The 23,272-nt window shown below is 54.1% G+C and overlaps 3 protein-coding genes across 12 annotated transcripts in view; 2 read left to right on the plus strand and 1 right to left on the minus strand.

Annotated features, from left to right (window-relative positions):
* Positions 1-2,201, plus strand: part of LOC141407230 (ubiquitin-conjugating enzyme E2 Q2-like) — a 35,481-nt gene extending 33,280 nt beyond the window's left edge. The window contains exon 5 of the mRNA XM_073996612.1: positions 2,117-2,201. The gene's annotated coding sequence lies outside the window, so the exon portion shown is untranslated. The remainder of the gene's footprint in view (positions 1-2,116) is intronic.
* Positions 1-23,117, minus strand: LOC107126506 (dynamin-1-like). 10 transcript variants are annotated; one of them, XM_073996607.1, is made up of 9 exons: positions 22,815-23,117; positions 20,487-20,654; positions 18,059-18,274; positions 17,502-17,699; positions 15,851-15,901; positions 14,712-14,835; positions 14,351-14,440; positions 13,472-13,508; positions 8,541-8,785 (listed from the first exon to the last, which is right to left on the minus strand). In XM_073996607.1, exons 1-6 carry the CDS (start codon positions 22,923-22,925, stop codon positions 14,818-14,820), a joined length of 762 nt encoding a protein of 253 aa, XP_073852708.1. In that variant the 5' UTR covers positions 22,926-23,117; the 3' UTR covers positions 8,541-8,785; positions 13,472-13,508; positions 14,351-14,440; positions 14,712-14,817. The 10 variants fall into 10 exon arrangements, with proteins under 10 accessions (XP_073852710.1, XP_073852709.1, XP_073852712.1 ...); XM_073996609.1 differs by lacking the exons at positions 14,351-14,440; positions 14,712-14,835; positions 15,851-15,901 and adding exons at positions 1-2,274; positions 9,258-9,315 and having other exon boundaries at positions 18,140-18,274; XM_073996608.1 differs by lacking the exons at positions 14,351-14,440; positions 14,712-14,835; positions 15,851-15,901 and adding an exon at positions 1-2,274 and having other exon boundaries at positions 18,140-18,274.
* Positions 1,380-9,185, plus strand: LOC135971707 (uncharacterized). The gene is given in 10 exon segments (XM_065547597.2): positions 1,380-1,406; positions 2,117-2,236; positions 2,857-2,916; positions 3,797-3,932; positions 4,322-5,280; positions 5,548-5,625; positions 7,255-7,329; positions 7,753-7,845; positions 8,099-8,207; positions 8,570-9,185. Coding segments are annotated over 7 exon segments (1,431 nt in total). The 3' UTR covers positions 7,306-7,329; positions 7,753-7,845; positions 8,099-8,207; positions 8,570-9,185.
* Positions 23,118-23,272: the final 155 nt, after the last annotated feature.

Below are 23,272 nucleotides of genomic sequence, written 5' to 3' on the forward strand. Positions count from 1 at the left end.
TATATAAAGTATACACATGTATACATTTTTAAGTTTATTTTTTACAGTTTTAAAGCTTTTAAAGCAAAAGCCAGACCCTTGCCTCTCCCAGAGTGGGCGGCCCCTCCCCTCCTTCTGAGTAGAGCGGGGAGAGCGGTTGATTGGGCAGCTTTCCTTGTGATGCCACAGGTCCCTCTGGACACCCTGCCGCCTGGCCACGCTTCCTTTCCCTTTCATCTTTCTCACTGACCAATGGGCTTGGAGCATTAAGGCCACACCCCTCTTCTGAGTTCTAGTGGGGCCCTGGTTACGCCTCCTCTGGCTCAGTTGCACAGCGGCCTGGTAGGTGACTGGAGGCATTCAGCCGTGCTCACTGGGATTTCGCTGATGTGACCCCAACCCCGCCTCCCTCCGCACCCCATGATGTCAGAAAAAACACGACAGGGAAAATTCACCACAGCCAAGAAAAAGGTAAAATGCACCAGGTCATAGCCCCCAACCCAACCACAGATCCTCTCCGATGACAAGACCATTGCCAGAGCCCATACTATTCCTCAGGCATACTGGAATGGGACCCCCAACACCAGTGACTCAGGGCTCCCCCCACCAAATTCTTGTCAGTCAGCCCCACCCCTTCAGCAAGCAGCCCAATCCCTGCCCTTGCCGATCTTTACCCCAGGGTGACTTTGGGCGGGTGACACCGGGGGCACCTCGCTCCATACTTGGCCCTCACCTCCTGCTGCCCCAAGCCTGACCTTCCTGGGCTCTTTGGGCTTGCGTCTCCCAGGACCTGGGTACCCCAGCCCCAGGCCCCACCGTTGCCAGTCATCCTTGGGTGACTTTTGGCTGGTGATTCCCGGGGCTCCCTACTGCGGACTCTGCCCTCCCCTCCTGCTGCCCCAACCTCCACCTCCCTGGGCTCCTTCAGCTGGTGTCTCCAAGGACCTGGGTCCAAACCCTGTGTTTCCCTCCCCCATCATGGAGTGGCGACTCGGGCATCACGCTGATGTGGTCCCGTCCCCTGGGAGGAATGGAATGTAGTGATGTCACAGTCCTCCTAGGAACTGCCATTACTGCTGTAAGACCAGCCGTTGATCTTACAACCCAGTCCCCTAAGTTTTCTCACCCCATTTCCGGATCCTCTGGTCACAGCACAAATTTCCAGTTGGAAGGGGAATGGGGACTATGGGACCCAGGAACAAGAGGTTTCAGGCCGCCTTACTCCCTTCATAGAGACATTGACAGTGGGAAAAGCCTGCACTTCCCCTGTGTGCTCAAAACCTTGACAGTATCTCTGGGTGGCCATGGGAGAACGGGTTTGGTTTGGTTTTCTCCCAGGCTTCTACTTTGCAGAGAGACTTTAACATTCTTTTCTGAGTTCTCCACGGTTCTGGGACCAGATGGCCCTTCAGTCAGTGGTCTCTGAAGTGAGATTTGCTCATTTTCAGTGGAATAGATCTTGGGAAGCTGAACCAGATATCATGACTCTTCCTCATATCATCTCAACCTGGGGTACTTTGAGTGCTACAGGATGAATGTGGGACATCTTTCTGAAGCATCAGTTTCCCTTGATTCTCTTCAGATCAAACATTAATGTCCTTAGGGATGACAGTCACATAGGTTTCTAAGCATATACCAGACTTCTCTCTGAAATCAGGCTTGGGTTGTCCTCTTTCTGAAAAATTCCCAGATTTAACAGAAAAGCTGCCTTCTGTCACGAGGACACATTGATATGCAAGTGTGAGAGGTACTGGTGCACTTCTTCACACTAACGGACATGTGAGGATGTATGACTCTAAACCACACGGCATACAGTTCCTGCCTGCTTCATGTTTACTGTTCTAACTCCGCCCCTGGTTTTGGTCCCTGGCAGCTGCTGATTCATGGCAAAACCCCAGACCTTGGAGTCAGAAGACGGAGCTTAAGTTCCAGTATTAACTATTTCGTTTCTTTGTTTTTTTTTCTAGCGATGATATCAATCCCTCTCAGTCACTTAAGGATTGTGACAACACCGTGTAGAGTTGGTGGTGGCATTAAATCAGATGGTGTAGAAGAGTATTTGGTCAAAACTGTGAAGGAGGGTGTGGCTGTAGGGGCTGATAGTTCTCATGAGTGTCACTGCTCCTCTTTCCCACAGTTAAAAGAATATTGGCAGAGGAAGAGCCCTGGCGTTCCAGCAGGAGCTAACAGGAAAAAGAAAATCAATGGCAGTAGCCCTGACACCGCGGCTTCTGGTGGTTACCGCTCACCTGGGGATGTGAGTCTTGGCTGGCCAGGCTCCTGGGGACAGAGGGCCTAAGGGGCAGTAGAGGAAAACTGTTAAGATTGTGGATGGACTGTTGGGCACTGGTTAAGAATTCTGAGTTTGAATCCTGCCTCTCCATCTGCTAGTGATTGATTAGGGATTCATTAAGATATGATTTAGGGCAAGTTCCTTGAGGTCTTCGGGTCTCTCTTTTCAAATCTGTATAATAGAGGTGGGATTTTCAAACATCTATTTGTGAAGTTTAAATGAGATTTGTTATTGTTGTTTTTCTGAGACTCCTTAGTACATGCCCTGCTGTAAACACCCAGGACACCCACGAAATGGTCATTGCTGCTTGAGTTTTCTCACTCCCAGTCTCAAGGGGAAGCCAGGCCAATGAGAAGAGTCACTTGCCATCAGGCTGTCCCTTTAGGAGTCACTGAAAGTGCCCCAGGGTGGGATGGTGGGGAGATAAAAACCATGAGAGAAGTTGGCACAAAGGAGTTATGGGACAACTGGTCCAAGATAGGCAGAAAAGAAATGTTTGTCAGTTGATGGGGAAGAAAGGAAGTCAGAGGGCTTAGACACTGAGGGGGACAGAACATCTCCATGTGCACTCTCATCTCTTGTAGTCAGCAACAGGTGTCTACGGGGAGGGCCCTGTGTCATCTACTAACCTGAAAGATCTGCAGGTAAGAGGCCCTGGGCCGAGGTTCAGTGACCCTGCAGGCCAGCCCTCCAACCTCCTTCCACAGCAGGGGCTGGTTGCCCCTCTCCCAGCTGAGACAGCCCAGACACACCCCTCCCCAGCCCTAATGACTGTTCTCTCTACCCCTCCCCGCAATCCTCCTCCAACTCCTCCTCTCTGCATGCACCTCAGAGCCAAGTACCAAGAACTAGCAGGAGCCCCGGACTCAAAGCTCCGCAATAATCAGTCAACCCAGTGAAAACATCCATTCACTGGGAAGAGTCCAGTGGCGTCCTCTGATTCCACGCTGCCAAACCTGGACTCGTTTCCCCTTGAGGCCCTGAAGAAAGGGTCTAGGGGCCCCTGGTGCCAAGGGTAAATGGGGAGCTGGGGCACCCAGGCCTCACCTGGATGGACCCCAGAGCACAGACCGTGCAGCATGGCTCTTCTGCACTGCCCTCTTTGCTGACTCTCTCTTCTCCAGACACCCCTGCTCGACTCCTTGCCACACATGCCCTGGGGTTGCTGCCTCTCAGGGAAGCACTAGCCTGGCTGTTTGTCAGGGGCCTGTATTTCTGCCCTGACTCAGTCCCTAATTTGCTTTTTGAGTCTGGACAAGCCTTCTCTCCTCCTTGGGCTCGTGTTTCTGGACGAGGTAGAGAGTGTCAAAGGTCTCTGTTAGCTCTGGGAGTCCGAGATTTAAAGGCCCCTAGAATGGAAACCTCAGGGCCAAGGGCTCCTGGCTGTCCTTTTCTGTCTTCTATCTCCGCTGTGAAGAACCACACCTGGCCTGTAGGTGCTCAGCACATGTTTGTTGAATGAACGCACCTTTCTAAATCACAAGCTGGCAGAACGGGGGGGCCTTTCTCAAACTCTGTCTCTAGAGGTTCAGCCGCTATCACCAAGGCCCTTTTGCCCTGTGCTTTGGGCAGGTTCACACATTAGAGGAGGAGAAGAAGCGTGAGATACATCGGGTACAGAAGCTTGGGAGGAGCTTGTTCAAACTCAAACACCAGAGGAGTAAGATGGGGCTGGCGTGACCTGGGAGCAGGACCGGCATCAGAGGGCTGTGGAGGTGGCTTAGAATGCCCCAGGGAGGTGGGTGGATGGAAGGGCTTTGAGGCAGAGGGAGAGAGGTCTGTGCCAGGAGACTGCAAGCCTTGTCATCTGCTTGAGCCTTGGTGTCCCCATCAGCAAAGAGGGAGGAGTGCCCATTGTCAGCCACCCACAGTGCTCTCCATTGAAAGTGGCTTGGAAGATTAGCTACCATCTGGGTGCGAGGAATCCTTAGCAGTGAGGCCAAGTTTGGGAAGCCTGAGAGGAGGAGCTCTGCACCAATGGGAGGATTTTTTTTTTTTTTTTTTTTTTTTGAGAATCCAGAGACCCTTATTGTCTGCTTCCTTTCTCAGCTGAACCCCGGGCCCCAGATTCCCCAGGAGGGCCCTCTGAGGTGGAGCAGCTACAAGATGAGACCAAACACCTAAGGAAGGAGCTGGAGAGTCTGGGAAGACAGCTCCAGGCCGAGGTGGAAAACAATCGGATGTTGAGTCTCCTGAACAGGAGATAGGAGGAGAGGATACATGAGCAGGAGGAGAGGATACGTGAGCAGGAGGAGAAGATACATGAGCAGGAGGAGAGGATACCTGAGCAGGAGGAGAGGATACGTGAGCAGGAGGAGAGGATACGTGAGCAGGAGGAGAGGATACATGAGCAGGAGAAGAGGATACATGAGCAGGATGGGAGGATACGGGAGCAGGAGTGGCTGCCAGAGCAGGAGAGGCTGCTGGAGGTGAAAAAGCTGTTGGAACAGGAGAGATGGGAGGAGGAGGAGGAGAAGCTGCTAGAGCATGAGAGGCTGCTGAACCAGGTAGAGAAGCTACTGGAAGAGGAGAGGCTGCGGGAGCAGGATGAGAGGCTGCGGGAGGAGGAGAGGCTTCCAGAGCAGGAGAGGCTGTTGGAGCAGGTGGAGAAGCTATTGGAACAGGAGAGGTGGCAGGAGGAACAGGAGAGGCTGCTGGACCAGGGGAGGCTGCTGGACCAGGTGGAGGAACTGTTGGAACAGGAGAGGTTGCGGGAGCAGGATGAGAGACTGCGGGAGCAGGAGAGGCTGCTGGAGCAGGTGGAGAAGCTTTTGGAACGGGACAGGCAACAGGAGGAGCAGAAGAGGCTGCTGGAGGAGGAGCAGCTGCTGGACCAAGTGGAGGAGCTGCTGGAACAGGAGAGGCTGCGGGAGCAGGATCAGAGGCTGTGGGAGCAGGAGACACTGCGGGAGCTGGAGAGGCTGCGGGAGCTGGAGAGGATGCTGGAGCTGGGGTGGGAAGCCCTCTACGAGCAGCAGGCGGAGCCACACAGTAGCTTCGAGGAGCCGGTGGGTTGCCCCACCTGGGGAGCCTGCCCTCTTCCCTAGCCCTCCAGGCCTTTGTTTCCCCACCTGTAAAATGGGGCATTGTAGCCCTCACATGAAATGGTACTTCTAAAGGCACCTGTGAGCCAGAGCCCTGCTCTGATGGCTGTGGGAGAGAGGGGATGATTTTTCTAACCTGCCTCCACCTTTCCCGGTGCCATGGCAGGCAGACACCAAGTTCTGGGGTCTCCAGCTATAGCGGGTGGCCAATGATTGCTTCTCTCTGTCCAGAACAATGAGAACAAGAGCGCACTGCAGTTGGAGCCTCAAGTAAAGGAGCTGAAGACGCTGGGCGAGCTGAAAGACACGGTAACCTCTGACCCATCCAAGAAGGGCTGGGAGGCGGGCACCAGCCTCTGGGGAAGGGAGGCGCCAGGCCAGAGGCAGCTGCAACCTGGGGGCAGGTGACCCCAGCACTCTCCAGGGCAGTGCTATTGCTGTTTCTTGCATCTTTCCCTCTGACTTTTAGAGGTGGGGAGCCCTGGGCTCCCCCCAGGTCTGGATATCATCCCAGCTAGAGGCATGGAGTCCCCAGTCACAGGGGAAGAGACAGTGGCATAAGAGGCTCCTTATGTTGGGTGTGGTGGCTGACGCCTGTAGTCCCACCACTTTGGGAGGCTGAGGCAGGAGAATCACTTGAGGTCAGGAGTTTGAGACCAGCCTGGTTGACATGGCAAAACCTCATCTCTACTAAAATTTCAAAAAAAAACCAATTACCTAGGCCTGGTGGTGCATGCCTGTCATCCCAGCTACTCAGGAGCCTGAGATACGAGAATCATTTGAGCCTGGGAGGTAGAGGTTGCAGTGAACTGAGATCGCACCACTGGACTCCAGCCTGGGACACAGAGTGACACTGTCTCAAAACAAAAAAAACGCAAAAACCAAAAAGACTCCTTAGACTCAAACTGGTTTCCGGACTCGGTTCTACTGGTTATCATTCAACTACTTTGCATTTCTAAGTTTTTCTTTTTTTTTTTTTTTTTGAGACGCAGTCTCACTCTGTCGCCCAGACTGGAGTGCAGTGGCTGGATCTCAGCTCACTGCAAGCTCCGCCTCCCGGGTTCACGCCATTCTCCTACCTCAGCCTCCCAAGTAGCTGGGACTACAGGCGCCCGCCAACTCGCCCGGCTAGTTTTTTGTATTTTTCAGTAGAGACGGGGTTTCACCGTATTAGCCAGGATGGTCTCGATCTCCTGACCTTGTGATCCGCCCATCTCGGCCTCCCAAAGTGCTGGGATTACAGGCTTGAGCCACCGCGCCCGACAAAGTCTCTGCTTCTTTAACTTCAAAAGGAAGTTAGCGTTTTCCTTGCAGAGGTGCTGAGGATTAAATGAGATAATACGTGGAAACATTAGGCATGTAGTACACTTAGCAGATGCTGGTTGGCTCCCCCTGTTTTCCACTAGTCTGTGGCCTACAGTTTAAATGACAGGGAAAAGCGTGTGAGATTTGACGCTGGGGAAGGATACATTGGGTTCCAGGCAAGGGAGGCAGGCTCTGAGGCCTGGAGCAAGGGACCAGGGGCCTGGGCAGGCCACAGAGCACCACAGTGCCCTTGCTACCCTATTAATGGGCCAGGAATCTGGAAGCCAGCTAGTAAACGCCCTCATGCCCAGGATCATCCTGCAGGTGGAGCTGAAGAGCCAAGAGGCTCAGAGTCTGCAGCAGCAGGGAGACCAGTACCTGTGTCAGCTGCAGCAGTATGTGGTCGCTTAGCAGCAGCTGACCTCTGAGGAGGAGGTGCTGCACAGGCAGTTACTGCTGCAGACCCAGCTCCTGGACCAGCTGCAGCAGCAGGAAGCTCAAGGCAAAGTGGTAGCTAAGATGGCCCATCAAAAGTTGCAGGAGACCCCGGGGAGGGAGTTGCTGAGGACAGGGCCACGAGAGGGACAACCTGGCAACCTCCGTGCCTTCTCACCCTCTTTCCTGGCCTCTTAGGAGCACCTGGAAGCTACCAGCCAGCAGAAACAGCAGCTAAAGCCAGGTTGAGCCTCATGGCTCTCCCTGGGGAAGGTACGGGAGACCACTCGGAGGAAGAGGCGAGAGCCCCAGGAGGAAAGGGGGACTGTTAGCAGCATAGGATTGAGGAGTTGGAAGAGACCTTTAACACAGCTGGTCATTATGCGGACCGGGTGTCCACGCTAAGTTCGGTATCAATATGGTGACCTCCTGGGAGCAGGAGGCCATCAGGTTGCCTAAAGACGGGAGAACTGGCCTAGGTCAGAAAGGGACCAGGTCAGGACTCCAGCACCAATCGGTAGTGGGACTGTGCCTGGGCAGTATAGCAAGATCTTGGTTCTTAAAAGTAATAATACAGAATAGCTCATTCCCCTCTGGGAATGGGCTGGCTCAGGGCTACACAGTGAGGGTGGGGGCAGAGGTGGACCCCCACTTCCCTTGTTGGGTTGTCTGAGGACCCCTCTGGCCACCCCCTAGAGGAGATGGAGGAGGACATCTGGACAGTGAGGAGGAGGAGGCACCTCGGCCCATGCAGGACATCCCTGAGGACCGGGAGAGCCTGGAGGTCAGGTGAGCCTGACTTTCCCTGCCCCTACTTTGTCACCTTCCTCGCTGGTCCCTCCCAGATCCCCTTATGTTCTTGGTTTCCCTGCCTTCTGATTTCTGTGGACTTTCACTCCTTCCGGGAGCCAGTGGTCAAACACCATTTCACTGTGACCAACAAGTGCACACTCTGAGCCCCAAGGGAAGGGGCTGCGCTCCGCCTCCCTGCCCCAGTTGTTCTGTGTATGTCCCTACAAGAGTACTCATCTCTTGCCTTCAGGTGGCATTTTTCAACGACGCTGGAGCCAATGCCCAGGAATAGCAAAGGGTGTGCTGCCAGCCCCTGGCTCACCCAGTGGCTTCATCTCAGAGGACCCCAGGGACTGGGGGTGAGTCTGTGTGTGGGGAGACCCACAGAGCCCTGCATGGGGCCATCTCTGCGGGGGTGGGGGTGGGGGTGAACTTGGGCACTGGAACCAGCATGACAGCTAAGCACCCCTCCCTCCAGGTGAACCTGCTGGAGCTGCAGGGACAGGTGTTGTGGCTTGTGGGCGACCACAATGAGGGGCACGACAAATTCCTGACCACTGCCCAGAGCCCTGCTGATCAGCCCACTCTAGGAGCCCCAATCCCCCAGGAGCTTGGGCGTGCTGACAAGCAGGGTGGTGGGTAGAGCGCTCAGGCCGGGTGGGCGGGCAGGAGCAGGGGGGGCTCGCACTGACCTCAGATCCCCTCCTCCCTCTGTCTGAAGATCTTCGTGGCTGAGCCTCACTGACAGCGTGGAGCCTGCACCAGGAGAGGCCAGAGAGGGTTCTCCCCACCACAACCCCACGGCACAGCAGATCGTGCAGCTGCTTCCTCTAACGCAGGACTCTCCAGGAGCACCAAGGCTTGGGCAGCAACCCCTGCATGCCATTCTTTTCACCGTGCCGAGATCAGGCAGATAAACATCACGATCATCTAAGAGCTGGTCAAGAAATTTAAAAACAAACAAAGTTTAGGGGTTAATCTCCTACACAATTCATTTACTTCATTTGAATGTTAGAGCCACTCATGTTTATTTGTGTTTCTAACTTAAATTTATTTGTAGAAAGTTAAAGGAGAGTGGGTCTTTCCCTCATGTTCACTCTGTATTTTGACAGTTCAAATCACTTCACTTTTACCTGACACATATAAATGTCTAGGAATGACCTTCAGATAGTGTTTAGCATCTGTAACCTATCTGACAATAATGTGTTCATCAGGGACCTCTGGATTAAATCACATACCGGCATATTTAAGCTGAATGTCAGTCTGAAAAATAAAAGTGCTATATTAACTGAAATACCACTCTTTGTTTAGGAATTTTGTCATATGTTTAAGAAAAAGCTAAAAAGAATGGAAATTCTATGACAATAACTGTAGTCTTTCTTCAAAATGCATGCAGTTGTTTGCAATACCTCATTCAGCCAAGTATTTGTTCTCTTCCTCATTCAGTATAAGGCAGCTTTCAATTTGCTTAGAAGGCGACATTAGAAGGTTAGAGTTCAGCAGAAACAGAATTTTAAAATGTGAGTTCAAACTGAATAAATGTGAATTTCTGTAGGAAGTAAAGAATCAAAATATCAATTTAAAGACTGCAATATATCATAATTATTTTTAAACTATTTGATTAAACCTGATAGGTTTCCCTGAAATGAAAAAAATCAGTTCTAAAACCAAAGCTGAGTTTTATACAACATGAAAATGTAAATCAGCCCTATCCATAATACTTTCTCTAAAACTTTATCTTACAGTCACTTTCAAATAACTATAATATCTTGAAATAAGTTAAAACATTTTAAAATATGAACACTGTAGTGTAAAACCAAGAATCTAGGGGAAGGAAAAGTAGAGACAGAAATGCCAATTCCAGTCCAAAGCTTTATTTGCCAAGTTTTCTTAGAATGACTTTTACCAACTTACGATTTCTTGTAAACAGAATGTATAATGGAAATACTGACTTTTGTCTAAAGTGGCATTATTGACTTCTATGATGCTACTATAATGTAATAAATTATGAAATTGTTGCAAGGTGCTGTTTTTGCCTTAAATTTTTGTGTGTCTTGAAAACTACAGTATTAAAGGTATTGAGACTGTGCAAATGTTGGGCACGCTTGTCATGAGATAATCGGTTTTTATTCTCACAAAATTGTAACTATGTAAGTGTGTTTATTAAAAGAACATAAACTAAAAAAGTTACAGGAATTAAAAGTTGTGGGATGGAAAAGTTATGGGATAAAAAATATGGTGGAAAAATTGTGGCAAAAAGTCCAAAAAAAGTAAAAAAAAAAAAAGTTGCCTGAAAAGTTTTTTTAAAAAGTTATGAGAAAGAAGTTATGGGAAAAAGTCATGGGATAAAAATAAATAAAAGCAGGCCCCTGTCAGCATAAGCCTGGAGAAGTGGGTCTGGAGTCTCCACCCCCACCATGTCCCTACAACGCCTTCCCAGTCACTTTTTACCATTAGGTAGCAACACCAGACCCCTGTCTAATGAAGAGAGAAAAACAGACCCTTTACCACCTTGACCAAGGCTGTGTCCTTACATTTCTGGATGATGATGTTTGTTATTTAAGAGCCAGAGGTTGATGGAGTTGGTTTGTTTGGAGGAGGTGCGATGGTCTCCTTACTCTCACTGAGGCAACTTTTCTCTCGGGGTGCTCCCATCATCTTACTCAGAGAGGCATCTGAGGCGGGACAGTGGAGCTAACTGTAGACCAGGCGAGGGCACGGGCTGTGAGGGGTGACCCGCCCTTCCCCCATGTACATTCTGTATCTAACATTCTGTACGTATCGTACCTAGCGGAGGTTGCAGCTGGCATATGAAGAAGAGGTTCTGATAGTTATTTGCAGCTGGGAAACTTATTTATTGCTAGCATAGGAACGAGGAAGGAGGTGGGGATGGAGTCATGGCTCCCTGGTGATGGGACTCCTGTTTTCTTTGCTTTTTATTTGGGAATAAATGGATTTAGCCATACTGCTCAGCCTGGTATGTTCCCGTTTCCCTCAGTGGGTCCTGCAGTTTGTCCCATTGAAAGACGAGCCCCAGAGGGTCTGAGCATGCCCAGTTGGGCTGTTGGGAATCTTCCAGGCCTGTTGTCTGGATACTGCCTGGTGACACCTGGTGGATTTCACGGGGACTGCCATGGTGCCTAATGGGCACAGTGCAGCCCTGACGGCCAACAGGTTCAGAAGACTGATCTAGCTGTGGCCGGGAAGACAACACCAGCACCCGAGGGCACTGACTTTCACCCACCCCAGGTGTCTTCCATTCTGTCCCCCTGCCTCCCTCTCCTGTCTGCACCGGGTGGCCTGTCTGTCCCTCCAGAGTGCAGGCTGCCCCGCAGGCTCCCTCCAGGCTGAGTTCACGGCCCTGCCCCCTAGTGACCAGATCCGGCATCACAGGATAAGAACCCGCTAAGCTCCAGGGACTTTCCAGGAAAAGTGTCCCTTGGAAGGGGTGTGACCTTTTCACCGCTCCCAAAAGCATCCTAAAAATGGCTTGGACTTTTCCCTCCCCTGAGCTCCACAGAGAACAGAGCCAGCAGAGGACACATTCTCTGACATCCAGAAATGAGTTGGAGTCTCAGCCGAGGGACAGCAGGACTAGAAGACTGTCAGTCCACATAGCTGCCCGCACAGCACCCCCATGCTTGCCCAGAAGGGCGGGAAGGATGGCGGGGACTGGTTGTCCACAGGCCGGGCATGACAGGGAGGCTCCCTGGAGGTGGTGCCCTTTCGAGGGGCAATGTCAGGAGACAGCTTCCTCTTGTTGGGCCACAAGTCTCCGCAAGGACAGCACGAGGACTGATTCCCAGTGCTAGAGGTGAGGCAGTCGGCCACGTGTGTGTGTGTGTGTGTGTGTGTGTGTGTGTGTGTGTGTATTTATAGCTATTTATAGAACAGGGCAGGGGCATACCACAGAGGGGGCACAAGTTTTCAGCAACGGTCACAGCTGGATGTGGCAGCTCACCACTACAACAGACTAAGTCACAGATGAAGGGGGCTGGCTCTGGGGCTGCGGGAGCCACTGTCAAGTCACAGGACACCCACCCAGGCAGCCTTGGAAAGGGAAATCTCTGAGAAGAGGAGGGATCTGTTCAGAGGTCGAAGGGGGGGCCTGGGGCTCTCAGGACGGGATGGACTTGCCTGACCCAATCAGCTGGCATTGGAGAGAGCGCAGAGAGAAAACAGGTTAGAGAAAAGCCAGAGCTGGTGAGGCAAGTGCAGAGCATGGGTGCACCGTAGCAGCTGCGAGAGGGCCGGGAAGGGGAGAGTGTAAGTGTGGGCATGGCAAGGTTCCTGGAAAAGAGAGGCTGGAAGGGAAAGGGGAGGAAGATGGAGGGAGAAGCCAGAGCTTCATAGGAAGTGCCCGGGGGCTGCGGCGGTCCTCCCCACCCCACACACACTGACCTCTCTCATGGCACCCAGGCAGTCTACCCACAGTTCAGACCAATGCCAGCCCCCAGGACTTCCCTCTTCCCTGGTCACCGTCTTCCAACCCACTGGCCCAGGGCCACCTCTTGCTTGGGGAGCCCCACCCAACAGCCACCACTCCTCATAGAGAAGGAACACTGCTTGAAACAAAATAGTGAAGCTATAAGGGGATGGCTGGCTGGAGTGAGCACCAGAGGTCCCTCTGGGTGGGCAGAAGGCTCAGGGTCCTCTGGAGGACCCTGGGGAAGGCTGGGAGGGCAGGTAGCTGGATGCCACCAGCCATACAGTTATAAGCCCAAAAGGGGAGCCTCAACTGGTAGGCAGGGGGCTGCAGGTTGCATAGGTGACGCTGGGCCCTTTATGATGGGAAAAGCAGAAGAGGGAGAGTCCGTGGCAGGACAGGCAGGTGGGCTCGCTAGGCAGGATTTGGCTGGGCCAGGAGGCACTGTGGTCTCCTTGGATGAATAGCACAGGAGACCCCTAGGAGCAACAGGCCAAGGTGAGTGAGCCTGCTGGTCGGCGGTAGTGCTTCAGCGGGGGCCAGGGACGCTGTCTTCAGTCCACACGAGCAGCTATGATGGTACCTGGGAGGGAGGGAAGGGGGCTGTGTGTCCTTGCCTGGTCTGTGAAGTGTGTTGTGGGATGACCGTGTGTATGGGACTCTCAGGCTTTTATCCTCGATCACCACTGGATTGCTGACAGATAGAGGATGTGGGACCCTAACTATCATCCTTAATCTGCAGTGGATTTGGCTCTCAGCACTCCCAGCCTGGGAGCTGGATACCTGCCATGGCAGCATGACCCAGACTGCATGACAGGTACAGCGTGCCCAGGATGATGTGCCTAGGCCTCTGACCGCCTCAGATTCCAGCCCCACACACAACCCCCTCCAAGCTCCCAGCCCCTACACCATAAACCACGAGCTCTGTGTCCTCTCTGATGGCTCCACATCTGCCAGTTTGGGCATGGAGCCTGTTCTAAGAGCCCCCAGGCTCAGCCATGGAGACCTGGAGCAGTGACACTGAGTCCCATGGCTCGCAGGGAGAGAAGTGAGACAGCCAGCAGCACAAAGACAGAAAGAGCAAAGAGCAAGTCTGCAGCTCCAGAAGGGAGGGGCAGGGAGCCTGGCTCTGAGGTCCCAGTGGGGCAGCGGGGCAGGCAGACCTTTCATGCAGCAGGCAGCAAAGCATGTACCTACCAAGGCTGACGCTCCACAGGGAACACCGATAGTGATTCTGAAAGACAGCATCAAATCACATGGCAGGTCACACACATGGTGGGGCAGCCTGAGGGTGGGGGACACACACGCACACGCCGGAGTGTGCACACACATGCTGTGAGGCCCCACTGCCTGCATGCACACACTAACACACATGCCCACAAAAAACACGCATACGCTGCCTTCCCCGCCCAGCACCCTCATTGGCCGGCCTGTGCCACAAGGATCTGGGACATGCAGCCACTCGGCACACTGAAGCACATGCGTGGGCAGAGTCACAACACAGATGCTCGCCCGCACACAGAAGCATTTCCACCAGCTCCCTGCACACTCGTGCCTGGTGTGCTCAGAGGACCACCCACGCTGCTCATGGAGACAGGGCTTGCTCACCAATGTCCAGCTGTCATTTCTCCACCTAAGAGCCTTCCATGGCTTCCTACTGCCTACAGCATTGAACCCCAACAAGTCACACTCTTCAGACTTTGAAGGTTCTCCACCCTATGCCCCACCTTCCCCACAGAGCTCTTCCTCATTCTGTCTGTGTTCCCTGCTTTGGCCAGGGGCTATCCTCGATGTGACCCACACTACACCTCTGCCCATGGCAGCTTTTTACCCAGTTATCCTCCAATTCCTCACCACATAAGCCTATCTCAGTCATGCCCCGGACTGCATTGAAGCCAGCCTGCCTTGAAGAAGCTCTCCCAGACTGCCCTTTTCCCCAAGGCAGGGTCATGATTTGTCAAATGCTTAGCGGGTGTTAGCAAGACTGGAGTCGGAGCAGGCATCAAACCTTACATCCCACATGTCACACCTCACCATAGACCTGGGTGCCAAATAGCCTGAAGAGTCTGAACTCACGTTGGCAGTTAGCAAAGTGCTCCTACGGCTGCATCTGCAGTTAACATAGCATCCCTATGGCCACTGCCTCCCTGGATCTCCACAGCCATCCTAGGAGAAAGGCAGAACATCATCATTTGATAGAAGGGATACTGAAGCTCTGGGAGGAAAGGGGACTTGCCTAAAGCCCCAGGATGAAGCAGCAAATCTGGACTCTCACAGACAGCCCAGAGCTGCCGGCATTCCCTTAGGATCTGTGCCCTCGGGTCTGACTTAATTTTTTCCTCTCCAAAGAGCCATCTGTAGGGCCAGAGGCTGGCAAAGCCTGACTCATCACTGGATGCCAGTTCCTTTGCCTGACTTTCAGTGATTCCTACCTTACCCTGGGTTTTGTGTTTCTTGTCTCAACACTATCATTTCTCATTCCTCCACAGGTTGAACTGCTCGCTGCAGCCACCTGAAGCATGCTCTTCTTGACACAGTTAGCTCTAGGCACATGGTTGGTGCTTAAAAGAAAAAAAGAGCTTTATGTCAATTTCACTGATTAACAAAACTGATGGCTCCACTACAAAGCAAAGTTGATACTGCCTGGGCCTCTGAGTTCAAGAGGCTTTTAGACAAGTGGTTCTGAGCTAAAACATGAGCATGCACGCATACGCATCTGTCTTGGTCTGATGAGATAATCTGGGTTGTTATCCTTAAGCATTTTCCTGCCTCATTAATGCATGTGTAGCCAGCACAACAATAATGTGCTAATAATGGCTAAAGCTGAGGGCTTTCCTGGGCCAGGTAGTGGCTTTAAAAACTTTAAAGTGGCCTTTAAAACTTTAACCCCTAAAGCTGAGGACTTTCCTGAGCCAGATAGTGGCTGTAAAAAGTATAAAGTTTTCACATAGACTCTCTTGAATAATTTCTGTTTTTCAGATCAAGAAACTGAGACTTACTATCACATTTGGGGTTAAGTTAAAAAAAAAATTAACAGGCCGGGCGCGGTGGCTCAAGCCTGTAATCCCAGCACTTTGGGAGGCCGAGACGGGCAGATCACTAGGTCGGGAGATCGAGACCATCCTGGCTAACACGGTGAAACCCCGTCTCTACTAAAAAATACAAAAAACTAGCCAGGCGAGGTGGCGGGCGCCTGTAGTCCCAGCTACTCAGGAGGCTGAGACAGGAGAATGGCCCGAACCCAGGAGGCGGAGCTTGCAGTGAGCTGAGATCCGGCCACTGCACTCCAGCCTGGGCGACAGAGCGAGACTCCGTCTCAAAAAGAAAAAAAAAAAAAAAAAAAAAAGAATTAACAAATTGAGGCTTAAAGTTGTCAAGCATTTCAAAGCCACCAAGTGGCTAAATCGGAACTTGAACCCACGAAGTCTAGCCCTGGGATCCTGTGCCCTTACCCAGTATCCCGTGTTGGCTACACAAAACTAATGAATACATGTTTTCAACTATACTTTAAGTGGGTGACATATTTTTCACTATATTTTACGTAGGTGACTTTCAGTTTGGGAGTATTCTACTTACACAATCTATTGAGCTGGATATTAACTGAGAACAAACAGAAACTAATGAACTCTGAAAAACATAAAAGGTGAGCAACATGATGTCACTGCAAAAGACAAAACCGCCCATAGTCTTTTGGTGACTGTATTTTGCTGACAGTCCATGAGTTAATACTCAAGCTGAACTCAGCACTGCTGTTCCCTTGGGAGACAGACAGACAGACAGACACACACACACACACACACACACACACACACACACACACACAGTTGGTGGTTTTGTGCCCTGGCCCCCCTTAACACACACCGGAGTTTCTGGTTGTGCTGCCCAGAGCCTCCAGTCCGTGAGTGTGAGGAACGGACCACATGGGTCCAGCAGTGCTGGGTCAAGGCGAGGAGGGGGCAGCCGGAAGTGCGCACATGCTCTGGGCTTGTTGCACCAGCCGAAATGGGTGCGCACGGAGCGCGTGGGGATGAGGGGATGAAGGATGAGGGGTGAGAGGGACAGGGCGGGATGGGGACAGCCTTTCCCAGGCGGCAACATCATTTGATAGAAGGGATACTGAGGCTCTGGGAGGGAAAGGGACTTGCCTAAAGCCCCAAGGTGAAGAAGCATCTCTGGACTCCCAGTCCAGCGCTCTTGCCCAATACTCTGCTTCTTGCCTTTACCCATGTAACTTGGTCATCAGCACGTCATAGGGCAAGCCCCAATCCCTACTTCGTTTCTGTATATGGGCATTGGACCCACAGCCCCACTCTCCAGCCACCTGTACACAAAAACAGATGCTATTGTTCTTCCTGAGAGAACGTGGCCAGTGGAAACAGGGCACACTGGAAATCAGAGTGAATGTCGTTGAAAGAGGGTCATAGGTCAACAAGGCCAAGCCAAAGGTTGCAGTAGAATGCTCTTCCTTAGAAATCTTTGGGAGTGAAGTAGGCTTCAGTCACTCTCATCCCTGCCCCTGCAGCTGCCACTACATTAGTTTAGACAGGGTCAGGGGGTGGGGATGTGGAGAAAAAATCAGACTGCCTGTGGCCCCCGGGCTCCTTCCCCAGTTGCTTCTGTCCTAGCTTAGGCCTGGGTGCCACTCTTACACTCTCACACTCGTGTGCTCACCTGTACACACATCACACATCTTGTTGGTCACAGAGTCACAGCCTGGCCTCTGCTCCCATGGTCAAGTGGCCCGATACCCCCAGGGATGGCTCAAAGGAGTCAGGACTTGGATGTGGGGACATCAGGGTAGCAAAAAGAAATCCACACACCCAGGGCATCTCAGACTCTCAGACCTGAGCTAGGTTTCGCAGAGAGGAGCTGGACAGAATGGAGAATGGAGGACGGCGAGAAGAAAGGCTGAGGGATGCAACATGTGGGCGGCCACCAAGAGTGAAAATAGAGGGAAGTGCCACCTAAGTGCTGGAAAGAAGGGGGCAGGTGGGACGAGCCCCATAGCCCTCTCCTCAAAAACGACTACCTCCAGGACTCAGCCCTCCCTGGGGGACAGGCTCCGCCAGCCCTCGGCCACACGTGACTCTGGCAGCCATGGTCCCAGTTTCTTGGATGGAGACGGCCAGTTCTTGCGGCCAGGTCGGATGCTCTGGAATCCAGTCCCATTTCCTTCCCGGCCACACCCGTCCAGCAGCCTCTTTGGCTGCTTTCAGCCCCTACTTACTTGGTGATCCCGACTGGGGCATGAGAGCACCTGGCGAGTAGGGCCGAAGGTATCAGGGGAAGCCTCTGGTCTGGAGGATATGCGGTGGCACTTCCCCAAGGGCAGACCCAGCAGGAGGAAGCCCAGAAGCTGGCCGCAACCCAAGCTGGGCTGGGGACGTGGCGGGGGCTGGGCATCCCGGGGCTGGACTTGGGCGACCTGCAAGGCGACAGGTATCAAGGCACAGGGACAGGAGAAATGGGCGGCTCCACCCCGCCCCCTGAGGCCCCGTCCCAGCCCAGTGCCGGCCACGACCATGCACGGAAGCTCCTCCCTGCCAGGCCCCGATGTGGTCGCCAGAGTTTAAGCCCCGCCCCAGCAGCACCAACAGCCCAGCTCCACCCCGCCCCGCAGCCACTGCTCCTCAGCAAGCTCCGCCCCTCACTCCAGGTAGCAGCCACCCTGGTGAGGGACCACGCCGCTGCCCCCTTGGCACTCCTCTCGGAGGCCCAGGCTGGGGGACTTCGGGGCCGTGGGGGCAGGCCCCGGTATCTGCGTTCGTCTGGGACGCTCTGCACCTGCAGCCATGAGTCGTCCACATGCAGGCTTAGGGGCAGGCTGACGGTGGTCTTGTTGATGTCCCCGATGATGGTGAGTACCTCCTTCAGCAGGTGGTGTATGCGCAGCATCTCGTCGCGCCGCTGTGCCTCTTCTGCCAACTGCTCCACCAGTGTGTTCTGGTCCCCACATGAGTACAGACTGGCCAGCAGCTCCAAGATGATGAACTCCGTGGTCTGAGAGTGGGCAATCGGGGAAGAAGGTCGGGACCTGATGCCTGTGCCGCACTGGCTGCCGTGCTGGGCCCTGTTGGGACAGTTCGCTGGACTTGGAGCCCCTTGTAGTATGGCTTTTCACACCGGCTTCTACACCACTTCAACTGGAAGATCCACCTCCCCACTGCCTTTTCTCACTCAGATGGCAACACCGAGGTCCAGAGGAAAAGACACCTGTCCCATGTGACTGATCTGCGACGGGACTCTGGACCTATCATGCCAATAGGATACTTGTCTATTCAGTTGTTGTTTTGTTTGGCGGGGGTGGGGGTGGTGATAGGGTCTCGCTCTGTCACCAGGCTGGAGTACAGTGATCACTGCTCACTGCAGCCTCAACCTCCTGGGCTCAAAGTGATCCTCCAATGTCAGCCTCTCAAGTAGCTCGGACTACAGTCACGTGCCACCATCAAGCCCAGCTATTTTTAAAATTTTTGTGTAGAGACAAGTTCTCACTATGTTGCCAAGGCTGGTCTTGAACTCCTGGGGTCAAGTGATCCTCCCACCTCCGCCTCCAGGAGTGGGAGTTGGAGCTGATGCCTGGATACGGGAGCTCTGTGGGTGGGAGTGAAACAAAACACAGGGTCCTGAGCTCTGGGGAGCAAGCAGTGTCCTCTGGTGAAGGAAATCCTGGACTGGCAGGCAGAAGTTGTGCCTCTTACTCACCATGTGCTCTGAATACAGTTACCTGCCCTCCATGAGCTTCAGTTTCCTTATCTGAAAAGTGGGGACACCTGACCCTTTCCCTGCCCAGTTCAGTGTTGTGGCACAGGGCTGCTGTTAAAACAAGACTCAGTCCTGGCCTCCTCCCCGAGTGGGCCAGGTAGCCCATGTAGCCTCTTCCAGGCTTTCCTGGGTGACACTGCCAGCCTGGCCCCCTGGTGCCCATTCAATCTGGTCCTTCATATTGCTGGAAAACGGGGAAGCTCTGAGTAACATGAGACTATAGAATGCGAGACGGTTGCTGATGGCCTGGTCCCGTCCCTTCCTCATTCCTGGGCATTCCTGACAAAGGCTCCCAACAACTGCTAAGCAGCAGCTGTAGACAGCAGCCCGATGAATATCTCATTGTGGGGAGGGGGCCATAGCAGGAGTGGGGCTCCAGGGAAATACAGAACCCAGGCCTGAGAGGTGCTGATGTGACAGACCCAAGAAACCTCAGCTTTGCACTTGCTGAATGCCATCTGCACCTCTCACGAGGGAGAGTGCCAGGCCCAGGAGGTCCTTGCCCAAGCAAGGGAGCTTAGAAAGGGGGCTAGGGGTGGGCTCTGCCATTTTCAAGGGCTGGCAGGGGGACCCCTCTGGAGGTACTTGGAGAACTACCGCATGCCATGGCTTCTGAGTGACAGAGTCAGCTCTGCACCCCACAAGACTGCTCCCTATCCAGAACTCACTGTGATCATGTGCTGGGTTCAGATGCCCACAACAGTCTCCTGGTGGGAGCACCAGGTGTGCTAACTGTAGGCCCAGGACGGCCTACAAAAGAGTCTGCCCTGCTCTGCCTTGCTATGGAACTACTCCTGTTCTGCCTTTGGGGAGAGGTATTCATTTAAACGATGACTGGGCTGGCCCCCATGGCACAGCTACCACAGAGAGTCTGCTGCTATCTATGGCTGAGAGCTCCAGTTCTTCTCTGAAGCCACCAGAATGGATGAATGGCAGCTTCATCCTCTTGGCCGACTCAGTTGCCTTTCATCAGCTCATCTGCTCCTAGGATCCACTCTGCCTCTGGCTGGCACCTGATCTGAATCCCAGGCTCACAACTCTGCCCACAGGCCCAGCAGCTGCTTCACCTTCAACTCCCTCCTCCACCAAGCACTGCCCCTCACCAGCTACTGGGGTGCCACTAGTGCCCCTACATGGTGCTCCCTCTCCAGACCCTCGGGTCCAGCTGTAGCTTCCTTTTGGAAGCCACACCCCAAGACCCCAGCCCTGCTCTAGGGCCCTGTATCCCCAACTTCCTGCATCCTTCTCTCTCATTCTGGGAAGATGAACTTGCCCTGCCAGCCAGATAGCTCCTGGAGGGGAGAACACCAGGGCCTGGACCATGGTAGGGCCAGCAGTGTCTGCTGACAGTGATGCTGGAGCTGGTGCCCATGTCCACATGATGTCCATGGCACAGCGGCCACCTGAGGCTGGGGGCATCTGAGCGGTGGCTGCAGAGTGGGGCCCTTACCTCTGGCTGAGTGAAGTTCACCAGGTCCTCCCCTGTGCTGTCATGCTGGGCATGGAAGAGCCGACCTAGCTGGGGGCCCCGCACCACACAGTAAGAGCAGAAGCTGGAGGTTGGTGCCTGCACTGGAGCTGGCTCTGAGGCTCTGGCTGCTGAGTGGCTGGATGGACCCTGCCAGAGGCAAAAGGGGCCATCAGCCTTTGTGATCCAGGCCCAGGCCTGTGGCTGCAGAGAGGCAGCGTGACCCTGGCATGCCACTCTCAGCTCTGCCCTAGCCCCCAGCACCCAGGAATGCCCACAATCAGCACACCCACCAAGACAGACAGTGTCCGGCTGCCCTCCAACGAGAGGAGCACTTGCTTCTGGGCCGTCACTCAGAAGTGTCTAGAGGAAGTGTGCTCACCGTCAGAGAGGCCAAAGTGGATGCCTCCGTCCAGGGCTTCTGGCGACAGGGGCATTGGGTCTGACTGACCTGAGCTGGCTCCCCACCTCGGGGTGCTCCTGCGGGCACCAGGAACCCAGGGCTTGGCCCTCAGCGCCCATCTCTGTGTGAGAACAGCACAAGCCTGCCGTCCAGCTGGGCCTGCGTGAAGCTGCACACCTCGGTGCCTGGCACCACCCACAGCACTACCCGCCCATTGCTGGGCTGCTCAATGGTCCAGACCAGGTCCTTGGGCCCAGAGTAACCATCCATGCTCCTCAGAGCCTCTGTTGGGATGGGAACAGTGGCCCCCTCCCACATCTGGGGACACAGGCCTGTGAAGGTTCTGCCCTGCCACACTCACCCACCCCTTCCTCCCCGGCCCTAGGCTGCCCTGCAGCTCAGGCCCTCAGGTGGCATCGAGTCTGGCACTGCTCTGGCTCCCCTGCACAAAAGGACCTCCCCGCATTCACCTTCCCTGTCACCCCAGGGAAGGCCACCCTCCAGGTCCAGCCTCCCTGCTCTTCATCTGCCCTGGTCCTGAGTGTCCCTCAAGACCAGCTTGTGTCCCCTATCCAGGAAGGCCCCAGTTCTTACCCTCACCAAGTTCTCACCCCCCAGAAACCCCCAACGCTGACCAACGGTGCTCCTTAATCAGTCTCGCTGGTGGGGCAGGGGTCTCCTTTCAGATCCTCCATGTATGCCTGGCAGGGGCTGGGCACAGGTGGGAATGGTGATTTAGAAATGGGCCCTCCTTCCAGCTGAGGGAGGGGTGGGAGGTGCAGAGAGTTGGGGGCTGATGGTTGACGCTGTCCCGTAGCACAGAAGCAGTGCTGGGATGGGCTTCCAGAGCAGTTATGGGCCCTCCTCGTGTTGGGCAAAGGGGACCCCTTTCCAGGCCTCCCACTTGCAAGCAGAGCAGGCGCCTGTTCCTGAGGTCCTGGTACCAGTCTTGCTGGGTCAATTACTTGTGGGCAGTGCTACAGGGGGACTCACATGCCCGGAAAACAGCCCTCTGGCATTCCTGGGCTTCCTCCCCCAGCCCCAGGGAGTCCTCAGGCCAAACCTTGGCAGGAGGGGCCATAGTGTGGGAAGCAGGGCCCCATCTCTGGGCTCCCAGAGCAAACACGGGTGGATGCCAGCTGGTGGCCACGCTGCCACACAGTCGTCCCGCCCTGTGGTTCCAGGGCGCTGTGTCCCACTCTTCTGTGGCCTCCACACCACGAGGCCACCCCCTACAGGCACATCCTAGACCACCAAAGCCCCCCAGTGCCCCATGTCAGAGACAGCCCAAGTCAGCCCTCTTGTGGAACCTTCAGTGGCTCCTGCTGACTGGGGAGGATGCACCCCAGAAGCTGGCGTTCAAAGCCCTGCCATGTGGGCTTAGTAAAGCCATGCCCTTTCTGTTCCACCAGAACTACTTCTGCAACCATGGAGAAGTCCCATCCCATGTCTGGGCCTCAACTTCCACCTCTGCCAAATGGGGGCCCCGCTCTGCTGTGGCACAAAAACAGGAGTTTGGGGAGCCAAGCCGTGGCCTTCACGTGCTGGGGTGAAGGTGGGAAGCTTAATGGTCCCACCCTGACGTCTGCCCTTAAGGGCTTGTAAGTGATTCTGTCAGGTGTTCTGGTCCTAAGCCACAGGAGAAAGAACAGCAGAGCCACCCGTGGCTGCTCAGAAGTCTGCCTACCGTATTGCAAACGTCCAGTAACAAAACCTCCCACCGGTGTTCTATTTCAGCACAATCTCACATCTCTCCCTCCAACAACTGCGTGAGGCACACGGTAGTGGCCCCATTTTGCAGAGGAGGATACTGAGGCTCAGAATGGGGGAGATCTGCGGTAGGAAGTAGGGGATGCTGGCCTCTTTCTCAAAGCAGACATGGGGGGTGGTCCCAGGAATACGCTCACCTGCAGGCCTGAGTTTGTGGTGAGGTCGGGGGGTTGGCCATTGACAGGCAGGATGGTGACAGTGAAGGCCACAGGATGGCTCTGGCGGTCCATCTCCGAGACATTAGCCATCAGGACAAAACTGTCTGTCAGTGTCTCGCTCCCCTCGTGCACATAGCAGATCAGCTGCTCTTCCACCGAGGGGCAGGCCCAGGGCTGGCAGTCAGGACCCAGCAGCACCCTTCATGCCCTGCCTTTGGGTGCAGGAGGAGACTGACTTTCAGGGCTTCAGCTTCCATTGGTGGAAAACGGGGATCATAAGTTCTGGCTCCCAGAAGAGTTGTGGGGAAGAAAGAAGATACAGTATTTATTTTATTTTATTTTTGAGACAGTCTCGCTCTGTTGCCCAGGCTGGAGTATAGTGGCGCGATTTCGGCTCACTGCAACCTCTGTCTCCCAGGTTCAAGCGATTCTCCTGC

Source organism: Macaca fascicularis, chromosome 7 (genome assembly GCF_037993035.2).
Source record: "Macaca fascicularis isolate 582-1 chromosome 7, T2T-MFA8v1.1".
NCBI classification, from domain to species: Eukaryota; Metazoa; Chordata; class Mammalia; order Primates; family Cercopithecidae; genus Macaca; species Macaca fascicularis.

Coding starts and splice junctions, on each gene's coding strand:
- LOC107126506 (XM_073996603.1), bottom strand. CDS start 22,925: ATGGCTAATGTCTCGGAGATGGACCGCCAGAGCCATCCTGTGGCCTTC. Junction 18,275..20,486: donor TGAACTTCACTCAGCCAGAG/GTAAGGGCCCCA, acceptor GCCCACTCTCAG/ACCACGGAGTTCATCATCTT. Junction 17,700..18,058: donor TGGACGACTCATGGCTGCAG/GTGCAGAGCGTC, acceptor GTCGCCTTGCAG/GTCGCCCAAGTCCAGCCCCG.